The 11,918-nt window shown below is 45.2% G+C and overlaps 2 protein-coding genes across 2 annotated transcripts; both read left to right on the top strand.

Moving 5' to 3' along the window:
- The first annotated feature begins 1,188 nt into the window (after positions 1-1,188).
- On the top strand, positions 1,189-4,902 carry commd3 (COMM domain containing 3). Its single transcript, XM_019875567.1, has 9 exons — positions 1,189-1,271; positions 1,680-1,931; positions 2,394-2,505; positions 2,865-2,928; positions 3,000-3,034; positions 4,194-4,254; positions 4,349-4,405; positions 4,491-4,544; positions 4,757-4,902. Exons 2-9 carry the CDS (start codon positions 1,772-1,774, stop codon positions 4,814-4,816), a joined length of 603 nt encoding a protein of 200 aa, XP_019731126.1. The 5' UTR covers positions 1,189-1,271; positions 1,680-1,771; the 3' UTR covers positions 4,817-4,902.
- A 3,178-nt stretch (positions 4,903-8,080) lies between these two features.
- bmi1a (bmi1 polycomb ring finger oncogene 1a) lies at positions 8,081-9,928 on the top strand. The gene is made up of 6 exons (XM_019875533.1): positions 8,081-8,207; positions 8,296-8,392; positions 8,472-8,527; positions 8,740-8,787; positions 9,609-9,720; positions 9,859-9,928. The coding sequence occupies exons 1-6, from the start codon at positions 8,096-8,098 to the stop codon at positions 9,926-9,928; spliced, it is 495 nt and encodes a 164-aa protein (XP_019731092.1). The 5' UTR covers positions 8,081-8,095.
- The last annotated feature ends 1,990 nt before the right edge of the window (positions 9,929-11,918 follow it).

Genomic DNA, 11,918 nt, shown 5'->3' with positions numbered 1-11,918 from the left:
GAACAATTGTCACAGGACAATAAATAAAAATATATGATCAAAATATATTTTTCAATAATCTGTTTGCACAACCCATCGTTTATTTATGATGGCATTATCTCATTAACTCAAAACACTCGAGGGTTTTTTTGGCCTACTGTCAGTAACAGAATGACATCATGGCCTAATGAAATATATTTTTTTTATTAGTGCTTAAATTCAGTGCCTCGTATAAAAGGCTCGCAGCTTACCTTTTTGATTTCGGAGAAGGGCAGTCATCTTTTTATTGGCCTCAATTATAGTCCACGCTCATCTCACCGTCATTTGCCCTCACGCTTAGGACAACGTTGCACGTTTTTGTTTTAAAATTAATGAAGAATCATTTAAGAATAGCGATGTGTCGCGCGAATGGGAGCGTGTCTCTTTTGTTTACAAATCAATCGTGTTTGCGGGCGCACTCAGCAGAAAGCTGAGAAGACGTGAAAATAAAACACCGGTGGAGATGTGGGCGAAGTCAAAAGAGCAAAAATTGAACTTTGGACAAAGCTCTGAAGGTGCAGATCACACCAACAGCTCGTGGACTAAGACATCATTACAGCGTGCAGATTTAGCAACTAAGAATTATTTTGGGGAATCTACAACTTTATAAACAAGTTAAACGCTCACTCGATTAGTTAAGGAAGAACATCATGCAGAAAAGGGAATTTCCATTTTGAGGTCAGTCTTCCAGCCTTTTTTTTTCCTTAACACAGCCATTCCATGCATTTCATTCCGTTGTATGGTAAATTGAGGACATGAAGCGTTTCGGGACCTCCCTAACTCCGCCTGATGAAATAGCTCTCAAGATGGAAACTGCAACAAGATGCACTGGAAATTTCTCAATTGATCAGCTTCGCTCGCAAGCCGTTTGTCATCCAGACCGCGCCACTTTTTGACTGCAAGCCCCACCTCTTCACTCTCCCTGAGCATGTGACTTTTTGTTTTTTAATATAGAGCTTGTCATGTGAAAAATATGACACGGTATACTGCTCAAGAGCATAGCATGTCACGTTCACATGTCGTAGGAACTCGCACGGGCAGGACGACGCTCCCACAACAAATGCTCAACTTTATGAATATATTTATTCTACGCTTTTATTGGTATGATTTTGAACAACGAGTGTATTTGTGTGACTGTAGTTTGATGTGTATTCTACCGACAGACGTCACCTGGTTGAGTTGAGGCACCTGTGCGTGAAGCCAAACTGTGGAAGGGGTTCTACTCTCTGGACATGGATTTGACACCTTTGTCCGTAAGTATGATGGAGAGTGCGCGCCCCCCCCCCAAAAAAAAGAGAATATATATACCATCACTTAAATCTTAACTACACGTGATCTGTTGCTGAGAAGGGGGGGGGGGTCACATCATCTCACATTTTGGTTAGTATTTTTAAAATGCCGTACGTGCTTCCATAGTGAAGGACATTTTATAATCTAACAGCTTTTCTATGACACGCCATTGGCAGGTGTAGCAAATAAAGTCTCTGGAGTGTTTTTAGGTGTTCATGTAGAGTTGCAAAACTGATCTATCCATTTGCTAAACTGCTTATCCTCAATGAGTATTCCTGGTGAGATTCGAATCCTCAACCTCGGAAATGTCAGGCAGAAGTGGAAAGACTTATATTGTAATGTCCATATGTTTTTATTTGTTTGAACTAAAGAGCCGCAGCATCGGATTCCCCGGCATGTGATCGCTGTAGCCCCGCACCCCAACCCCACAAGTAGCCTGTCAGCTGATCCGTCACGTGTCTCTATGGCCCCGCCCTCCCTCAAAATGGAGTTGTCGGATTCCGTGCAGAGAGGGCTCCGGTCTCTCGGCGACGAGTCCGTCGTGGACCACGCCACCTTCCCGGCTCTGGTCGACGTCTGCTTCCGCTCTCTGCTGTCTGCCGGTCGAGACGCGGGGTTGCTGGGTGAGCTGCGAGACACTCTTTGTCTCCCACCGCTTCTCGCTCAGAGGAGACCCCTCCATGTTAAGCTGCGTGTATGTGACTCGCGTTACATGAATGGGATTCAAACCCGGAAATCGGTGTGAACAGTCACAAATCGACAGTCCAGATCGGTCGCTGTGAATCCAATTTGTTTGTGTTTTTTTTTGGGGGGGGTGCAAGCATGCATGCATCGATTTCAAATTAGCGTTCCAGCGGCGCCAAATGTTTTCAATCCACACAAACAAAACTCCCCCTCCACACGGTTTGGGTGCTGCAGCTGAAGGATTTTACGCATGCAAATCATCAGTGATTTCCATTCTGGACGTCAGTCAGTGCGAGGGGAGCTCCGACCTGCATCTCACTGCAGCGTAACCGTCTTTTGTCGTCAGTCTGCTCGTTGTTGTTGTTGACGTCACGTCCCGCTTCCGGGTTCTGTCCTGTCAGAGGAGCCCGAACTGAAGCAGGTTGAGGGGGTCCTGCTGAAACGGATACACGCCGCGACCACCACATTCATCCTGGAGGCGGTCAGGCAAAATGCAGATGAGTCCACGATCAGGTAAACGTGGCAGATAAATGAACACACTACGCCCAAAAGAGCTCTCCATCTGATCTGATTGACTGTGGAATCATTCTGGTGACAGCGTGGCGTGGAATGTGAATAGACCATTGAATCCGAAGCCGATCAATAGCTGATTTTGTCTGTGCGTAAGTAGTTAAGAAAGTGCGCTTCACACAGCAAATGTATGAAACTTGTGTATTCAGGGAATGCACTTTTGTTATTTCTACACTCCTGTCATCCTTTGGAGTGTGATAACTAACTCTATGTGGCCAAATCTGAATTAAATGAACTCAATTTCATGGTCAGACGTTCAATCATAAATTTACATATATTTAAGTATCGTTTTCTCCCTGTAGCTCCTGCCTCGAGGATCTGTCGTTCAGTTCGGAAAGAATCGAAATCCTCTATAGCTGCTATCAGGTGACGAGCACATCATTTCCTCATCATTGCCTTGCATACCTTGTATTTTATCTTCTCTGTTTTCTTCACAGAAGCACAAAAAGGAGTTAGAACGATTGTTGGCAAGGTAAGCCATAGAAAGATTCGTCCACGCATTTTCGACACGGCTTATCCTCATTGGGGTCAGGGTCCGGATGAGCCGAAGCCGATACCGGCTGACTGGGCAAATGGCAGCGGCGTACGCCCTGCACTGTCGCCAGCTCGTGGCAGGGCACCAGTGATGGGTGAAGAGAGCAAATTGTTGTTTTGGTGGTTCAAGGAGGTCGAACTGCATCATCCAGATCTGAACACATGTTTCGTGGCCTTGCAAATAACACACACACACACACACACACACACACACACACACACACACACACACACACACACACACTCACAAAACGTTTTTTTGAAACTAGCATCTTCCAGATAAAAATCATTGGACAGTAATCAATGTGGACTTGCTACAGGAGAGATTCGGACTTGTCATAGCTCAATCATTGTTCTGTTTTGGCTAACTTTAAACTAGCGCCAGTATGAGCAAATGTGGTCATTTGGGGCAACATGTCTCAGTCACATGCAAAGAATGTTTTGAGTTTGATGATGGTTTATTTTTTTTTTTCCATTCAAGAATCTTGACTTTTCAGTTCCAAGAAGGTAAAGAAAACAGCAATAATTTTGTCCTTGAACTATCAGTTGCAAAATCCACTGTAACACCTGACACCATTTCGTGAGACAACTTACGCGAAGGTGTGGCAACACAACTATCCATTTGATTGCTAATGACTGTATGAACACAAAATATGAAACTGACGTCAGCACAAAATCAATGAGAATTTGGTCTTTTATCCGGTACACGTGTTGATACATGATGTATTTGATTCCAAAATGATAAAAATGTGCAAAGAGTGTGACGTCAAGCTGCAGGTCTCCCCTATTACGGTTATGTTTGCACATTTATACTGTATGTCGCTGTTGAGAGAGATTTGTAGCTGTTTCATCTTTTTTTTTTTTTTTTTTAGTTATTCAAATGAAGCATAAAATACCATCTACATCCAGTATGACTGATTGTTTCAATCTTTTCTTTCATGTCTGCCTGCGTTTTTCATGACAACTTATCTGTCAATGTCTGTTAAGTCTATAGGAACCATCAATCAATAAGACTATATGTCTTGATCAATAATGCAAATGAGGGAGTGATGGCTTTCAAAGCGCATCGTCCTATTAATATTTGTACGTTTTCATAGCATTGGAAAGCAACCAGCTCACATTACTGACGTGTCATGGCGCCTCCAATATCATGTCAAGGTATGCGACCAAGTATTTTGCCTCTCGATTTGATACAAATAATGGGGGGGGGGGATCGACGACCATGTCACACTGTTGCTTTATCCCACGGCAGAATGGAGTGGTCGACAAGGTCAACGAGCCTTTCTACTTAATATCGCTCAACACGGAGGTAATGAAACAAACAAACATGCATCTCATGTGTTGTCAATTTTTTTTTACGTGAGCAATAATGAAATGTTGGTGTTTTTGGTTAGAATAAAGGTAGTCCCGAGGATATTACCTTCACCTGCACCATGGAGCAGTTACAGGTATGCACCGGAACGAAACAGTCCGCCTTAAACCGCTTCACTTGTTCCAGAAAAAAAAAAAAAAGTAACTCATTGCAAAGCTCGTTTAGTGCCACTTTTTCCTCTGGCTTCATGGCACTTGCAACAGATCTGCACCCTGCCCTGTTTGTATTCTATTTAAAAGCGATAGATGCCCCCCCCCCCGCCCCTTTTCCTTTTTTTCCCATCACCAGGACATGGTTGGCAAGCTGAAGGACGCAGCCAAGAGCGCAGAGAAAGCCAGTCAGATGTGATGATGACGATGATGATGTTTTCCAGCACTTCATCTGCATGTTTTTAGCCTCGTTGTGTTTTGAAAAAATAAAAGTCATAATTCTTCCCCCGTCTGTGTGATTTCATTTGAATTCGTGCGATCGATGCACCCCACCCCGTGTTCGCGACGAGCGTGGACTCGTGAGTGACGTTCAAGCTGCTTTGGGGACGGAGCTCGGTGGTCCTGCGTCCGGGATTTCATCCCCTGCTTCTTGTCAAAGTTTCACGAGCAAGTGACACAAGCTCCGACACCATGCGGCTACCTGAACCTTCCGCGAAGCGTAACGACAAGAACATAGTGTTATCATTGTTCAACAAATCCACTCAGACGTTATTGCGTAAAGTTGATTTGTTTATCTCGTATGTTCAAAATGTTTTAGTCATGCGTCATTCAAAACTAAACAAAACAGGACGTCACACACCAAAGCGCGATTATTACTAGTTTGATACGCCGGTAAAAGTGTCCTTTCGGGTTGAAAAACACACAACCAGCCAAATGCGTTTTCCCATGCGTAACGTGACGCGCGGTGGTTCATTTTCGCTGCTTTATTCCTCGGGAAAAGAGCAAGACCAAAAAAAAAAAAAAACGGCCGACAGTAATTTCCAAGCTCCCTTAAGCAGAGGCTCACGTGACCGAAGCGGGGCGGTCCAAGTACAAGCCATTTTGGGGACGGTGTCAGTTTCCACGGAGAGAGCGCGCGCGCACGCGCACTCGCACACGCACACACTACCGCTGCTGCTTTCCACTCAGGAGGAGGGGGCCAAGTGGGTATTTTGGAGGCAAAGTTGCAGTAGCTAAGTGCCGACCGGACCCAGGCGACGCCGGAGGACTTCGGCTCGGGGTGCCAGCGCCGATCGGACACGCTCGCAAAGTGCGCGTTTGCCCGCGGAGGGCGGCGTTCGCGTCTCCCGTGTGAAATGCGCTCGCCTCGGCCACTGACAGCGTCTGCAGCCTGCTTCAAGATGGCGGCTCGGCTGCGATTCATTCGCTGCTGATTCGCCTCCCAACTTTCATTGTCTGTCCGCCCCCCAGCCTCAGCCAGCCGATCCCGGCACGCAGGTACGTGCTTCCGGCGTCGCCGCAGCCTCGAAGCGGCACCCCGCGCGGTTGTGTCGCGGATCTTTTCGCGGCTCCCCCACCGCGCCGATCCAGCGGCGGATGTTGAGGCTTTCGTCGGTGCGGCGAGCAACAACCGACGTGGAGCTCCGTGTGTGTCTGCGCACTTTCTGAGGGATCGCTCGGTGAAAAGAGGTTCCCAGCTCGGGTTCAAAGCCGATTGAATTCACGGCCACAAGCGGGCTTCCACGGTGTGTCTGCGGGCATTGCGTCGGGGCGACTTGATGCCGGATCGGGATTGTTTAGCGTGCTTTTTTGTTCGTGTAATGTGGCAGTTCGCGGGTAACGCGCGACGGACTCGGTGGAGATGTTAGCACGATCGAGACGTTCGGAGCCTCCTAACGGGGCGCGTTTGTTCGGAGCCTCCTCATTTTATAGAAATGTCACCTTTGGGAGCTTGTGCACGAGACGCGGTCGCCTTTGTACATGTCTGTGACATCATTCTCGAGTTATTAACTTAACTTGGATGACTACTCGGTCAAAGCAAGTGTGCATGCGCCGTTCATCCTTCAGAAGGTTCGGAACCGTCTGCTTTTGTTCGCATCGGTTCGGGTGACCCCCGTGCGTCCGAACGGCTGGTTTGCTTAATTTGGTGGATACCTTCGAAAGAAATCAAATAAATCAATACATAAAGGAATGCTGCAGCTTTACAAAAGGCCGCTTGTTTGTTTGGCGGAGCTGGCAAAATCATCAGGGATTCCTTTTGGAGTTCCGTGGCTCGGATCCAGCGCGGGCTGCTCATTTGTTGCAATTAAACGTAATTAGGAATATTCGCATGTTCACCGATTTTGGGGAAGTGTAGCCGCGACAGAATTGACATGTCTGTCAATGCCGTCGTGGAGCCTGTCACGTACTCTGGGGGGGTCGCAGGACGACCACACATTATAAATGCATCAAAACAGCAAAAATCTATCCTGTTTGCTTCGATGATGTGCCGCTTTTTGTTTCTCTCGATGTTAAATATTTATTTGCTCTTTTTTACGAGTTCGGGAGAAAAATAACAGCGTGTAAATGTGCCGTCAGTCCTTCCAAAAATCTTCGGCACCCACTCGCTTTATTCGTTCTTCGCTCAAAAAGTTGATGTGATCAAGTCCGCGCGAACGCCCTTTGGATCCCTTGACGCTCCAAATCTTGTTTTGTTGGTTCTCAAGTATAGGCGCACTTTTGGGCGTGTTGCATGAATCCTGCGTGCTCCTCTTGTCTTGATCTGAGAAATAAGAGCAAGAATTTCGTCAGCGCTTTCTGGGTCGGAAAATGTCCAATATTTCTGCAAAAAAATAAATAAATACAATTTAAAAAAAAATATATATATATGCACTTCTCAATGAGAAGGACTGATGTTTGTCATTCACAAAAAATTTGCTAAATTGGATTTCAGTTGGGAAATTGCTGGAAGAAGCAAGCTCATTTAGCGCGTCCCGGTAAGACTGACGCGACCCTTGAGCAGTCTACATCTGACACCAACGCGGACGCGGGAGAAGCCGAAGCGGGTTTATTTTGTTTCCCAGCACAAAATGGCAGCGCCGCAGTCGGCATGCACGCGGCGCGCAGATTCCACGCCGCGGCTCCGCGTGTGCGTGCGGATATGTGCGCTCCCCTCTCGGGTGTCACGCATCCAACTCGCCTTGCGCGCGCGCGCTTTAATTTTTCAATGAATCGCCTATCTTGTTATTCGAGCGCCCACTCGAAAATCGGCAAAAGTGGTTGCCATAGAAACACAGTGGGATTCGCCCCAACACCTGAGGTGAGACGCGCACCCCCTCACGCTCCACATTTGACTGTGTAAAAATGACGAGTTAGAATAGTTGCTATAACTCATGACGTGTCGTTTGCATTGCAAAGCAGTTGGGCAAAAAAAAAAAAAAATCGATCTGCCTGCGTGGAAATTGTTTGTGGAAGCTTTTCTTGTAAGCGGTTACTCCCGCGCCCTTTGAAAGTAGCGCAGGCAATGCAAGGCGACGTATACGAACGCCTTTGTGAGGAAGATTTATGACGCTTATGATGAAATTAGCATAAAAGATGACGTTGCTTTCACGGAAGTGAAGCAAACGGCCGGCTTCGTGCAAACGGCGCTCTGAATGTCGCTCGGTCTTTTTTCTTTTCCCCTTTGACGTCTCCGCGCCATCAGCTCCTTTGGCTCATCATGCATCGGACGACGAGGATCAAGATTACCGAGCTCAATCCTCACCTCATGTGCGTTCTGTGCGGGGGTTACTTCATCGACGCCACCACCATCATCGAATGTCTGCACTCCTGTAAGCATGCCGGCGCGCGAGCGGCGGGGCGCATGCGCATTCCCTTGGCGCTGTCAGGTGATCCAGACCTATTTCGGTTGTCTTGCAGTTTGCAAAATGTGCATCGTCCGATACCTGGAAACAAGCAAATATTGCCCAATCTGTGACGTGCAAGTGCACAAAACCAAGCCTCTGCTCAACATTAGGTGAGAAGCGTCCTCTTCTCAAACGTCTCGTCATCTCTTTTTTTTTGACCTTCTTTCAATGTGTGCAAAATGTGTGCAGGTCTGACAAAACTCTGCAGGACATCGTGTATAAACTGGTCCCAGGCCTGTTTAAAAGTAAGAACCTGACAGTCGAGTGATGCATTTTCTTTGTTCTACATTTTACGCACTGGCTCGCGCACACACACAAGCCTGAAATAGATGAAGAGAAACTGTTGTTGGAATTTGCACCTTTTTTTGTAACTGTTGCATCATCACAACGTGCATTTAATTTGATTTCGATTGTTGACAGTGAGCACACCTTTAATCAGCCATTTTTCCTCTGACAGATGAAATGAAGAGGAGAAGAGACTTTTATGCTGAACACCCTGTGGAAGGTGAGACTTCAGTTGAAAGTCACACAAAGCTAAGCGGTAGGGCTGAACGATTTTGAAAAATGATCTCATTGCCACCCCCCTTGTCAATATTACATGTTATTTAATATGCAATTATTTTTTTCACGCTCCTCCTCCCATGCATTTTTTTAAACCAAACGTGCAATAAATAATCTGTATTGAAATAAACAATATCCGATTTATCCTAGAGAAATGTTTTGTCGGTTTCCACTAAAATAAAAGCAAATAAACACGCATTCCTATGAAAGACAGTTTATTTGCTTCAATAAGCATTGTTAACTTCCGAAACACTTTGTTCATGACCACATCACAAAATTCCAAACAACCAGCTTAGCGTCAGCATGCATCAGGAAATTGTCAATCACATGACCACAATCAGGACAAATCTGTGGCTTTGTCACTTCAGCTTTCATGTTGCAAGAATTGCTGACACGTAAACATGTGGACTGCACTTGTTGCTGCACACAGAGTGTATCAAGATGCTTAATAAATAAATCTACATATAAAAATAAAGCCAACCTACCTATTGAAATGAAGCTGAGAGCCCCCCTCCTGCCCCCAACCCTAAAAAAGAATTGTAGTCATTTGAAAATTTGCGTGGATGCATTTTTTGCATTTCTCGCCGTTTTAATCACCGTTCTATTGAAGATTTTACAATTCCAACATCATTCCTCCTTGCAATCCTATTGCGTAACTTCTGGTATCCCACCCCCTTGACGTTTGATTCGACAGCTTATAATACTTTGGAATCAAATGGAAAACCGGTGTATTTTGTTTGTCGTGGCCGCCTCTTTACTCTGCAGCTTCTAACGGCTCCAACGAAGACCGAGGCGAGGTGGCAGATGAGGACAAGAGAATAATCACGGACGATGAGATCATCAGCCTCTCCATTGAGTTCTTTGACCGGAGTGCCAGGTAAGAGGACCTTCAAATTTCCAATCCACTGTCCTCCCAATTGCTCCCCTCGACCTCGATCATCTCACGCCCGATTTGCAGTATGTGACTTTTGTGTCGTGCGCTGTCGAGTAACGGCATGCGTTTGATTCTGTGCAGACTGACTGGTGGACTTGAGGACAAGCATTCAAGCAAAGATCAGGTGTGCACATTTTTCGCTTCGACTTGAAAAGGCAACCCATTCCTTTTTCTTTCTCTCGAATTCTCGGGCAGATGGCAAACAAAAGGTACCTGCAGTGTCCAGCGGCAATGACCGTCATGCATCTGAGGAAGTTCCTGCGCAGCAAAATGGACATCCCCAGCACTTACCAGGTCTTTTCTTGTATTTCTGAATGTTTTATTTATTTATTTTTTTTAATTAACATGTTGATCATATTCTTCGTCTTTTGGAAATATATCTCTTTTGAATTATTTGTTTTGTCCATAGGTGGAAGTGATGTATGAAGATGAACCCCTGAAAGATTACTACACGTTAATGGACATAGCGTACATCTACACTTGGAGAAGGGTGAGACTAATTCACATAATCATCTGCATTTGGGATTCCCGTTTTCTTTTCGTGACACCAAAATGTTTGGAGGAAAAAAAGGTGCTGTTGCTGCGTCCGTTTGCAAAGTCACAATTGTATCACACGGGGTTGTGTAGTTTGGATCCTTGTCGAAAACTATCAATCATGGGTGTGGGAGGGGGCGCATCCTATCTCTTGTTTTGTTTGTTTTGGGGCGATTTAAAATATATATACACTTTAAGTTTTACTCAACTTATACATTTTATTGAGGATTTTTCTGGCTTTTTTTCAGTTTGTAATATAATCCTCAGTTTATAGTTCTACTATAGTTGGGAAGGAGCTGATAACAAATCATTGTCAAGCTCTGTCTAATATGTTTACCCCTGAAGAAAAATATAAACCGGGAGGGGGACATTTTTATTTTGTAGAAACTTCGAATACATTATTTTTTTGGGCTAACAATGCCTTACTATACATGGTCGTTTTTTTGGGCTACAAACGCCTTACTATAGACATGGTCATTTTTGGGGGGCTAAAAACCCCTGACTATATACATGGTCGTTTTTTCGGATAAAAACGCCTTACTATAACATGGTTGGTTTTTTTTGGGGGCTAAAAATGCCTTATTATACATGGTCGTCTTTTTTGGGCCAAAAACGCCTTACTATATATATACACACATGGTCGTTTTTTTCGGATAAAAACGCCTTACTATAACATGGTTGGTTGTTTTTTTTTGGGGCTATAAATGCCTTACTATACATGGTTGTTTTTTTCTGTAAAAAACACCTTACTATACATGGTCTTCTTTTTTGGCGTTTTGTCCTTTTTGGCTGTAAAAAAACGCCTTACGTTCATGTTCATGTCAACTTAATTGTCAAATGTGCTTACGTGTGTCTCAAGAGAGAGAGGAGCCACTGTGGGTGCCCGCGCCGCCATCAAAAGAACAGTTAACATAAAATGACAAATAATACAACACAACACATAAGACACAGACAGTCGTGCAATCTTAACCACTTTTCTACATACACTTTGTTGTTTGAAGCAGTTATAGATGAAAGAGGAGCGAATCAAAGTGTCCTTTCACCAGTGGATCAAAGACGTCATGCTGAAAATGTGCACGCGTCTGCTACAGGCTAAGTTTGAAAGCAAACAAAAACCTTTTGCGTCCATTGACGAAAAATAGATTGGCTCACATCTCCTGTCTCATGTAAATCCGCTTTAATTCCAAGCGGCGACTCCCAGTTCCACAAATGCGTCGGCGCTCTGCGCTGGCACTCCTTTCTTCTCATCGACGGCTCCACCATCCATCCATCCTTCCAGCCGCACACTGTCCAACAGCCCCGACATTCCCGCTGAACAAAGCGGGGCTGTGAAAAATGCTGCCTATTTCAGGCGCAAAAAAACACAAGCGCCCCGGGGCTGTCCAGCAACGACAGCCAGATGGGGCTGACATTCCTCCCAATCAAAATCAGTGCTGGTACACGCGTGCTGCCGAGAAGGCGCAACCACCAAGCACAGATTCTTCTCCTTAGACGAATGTCGTGGTCAAAAAAATGCTGAAAACAATTCACGACACGACGGAACAACAAACACAATGTGACAAAACAAAACACTAAAACCACCAAAAAAAAACCCAAAAAAAAACAAG

The sequence above is a fragment of the Hippocampus comes genome, unplaced genomic scaffold (assembly GCF_001891065.2).
Source record: "Hippocampus comes isolate QL1 unplaced genomic scaffold, H_comes_QL1_v1.1 scaffold226, whole genome shotgun sequence".
Classification (NCBI taxonomy): domain Eukaryota; kingdom Metazoa; phylum Chordata; class Actinopteri; order Syngnathiformes; family Syngnathidae; genus Hippocampus; species Hippocampus comes.
The sequence above is the reverse complement of the archived record's forward strand: the minus strand, read 5'-3'. Positions and strand labels throughout refer to the sequence as shown.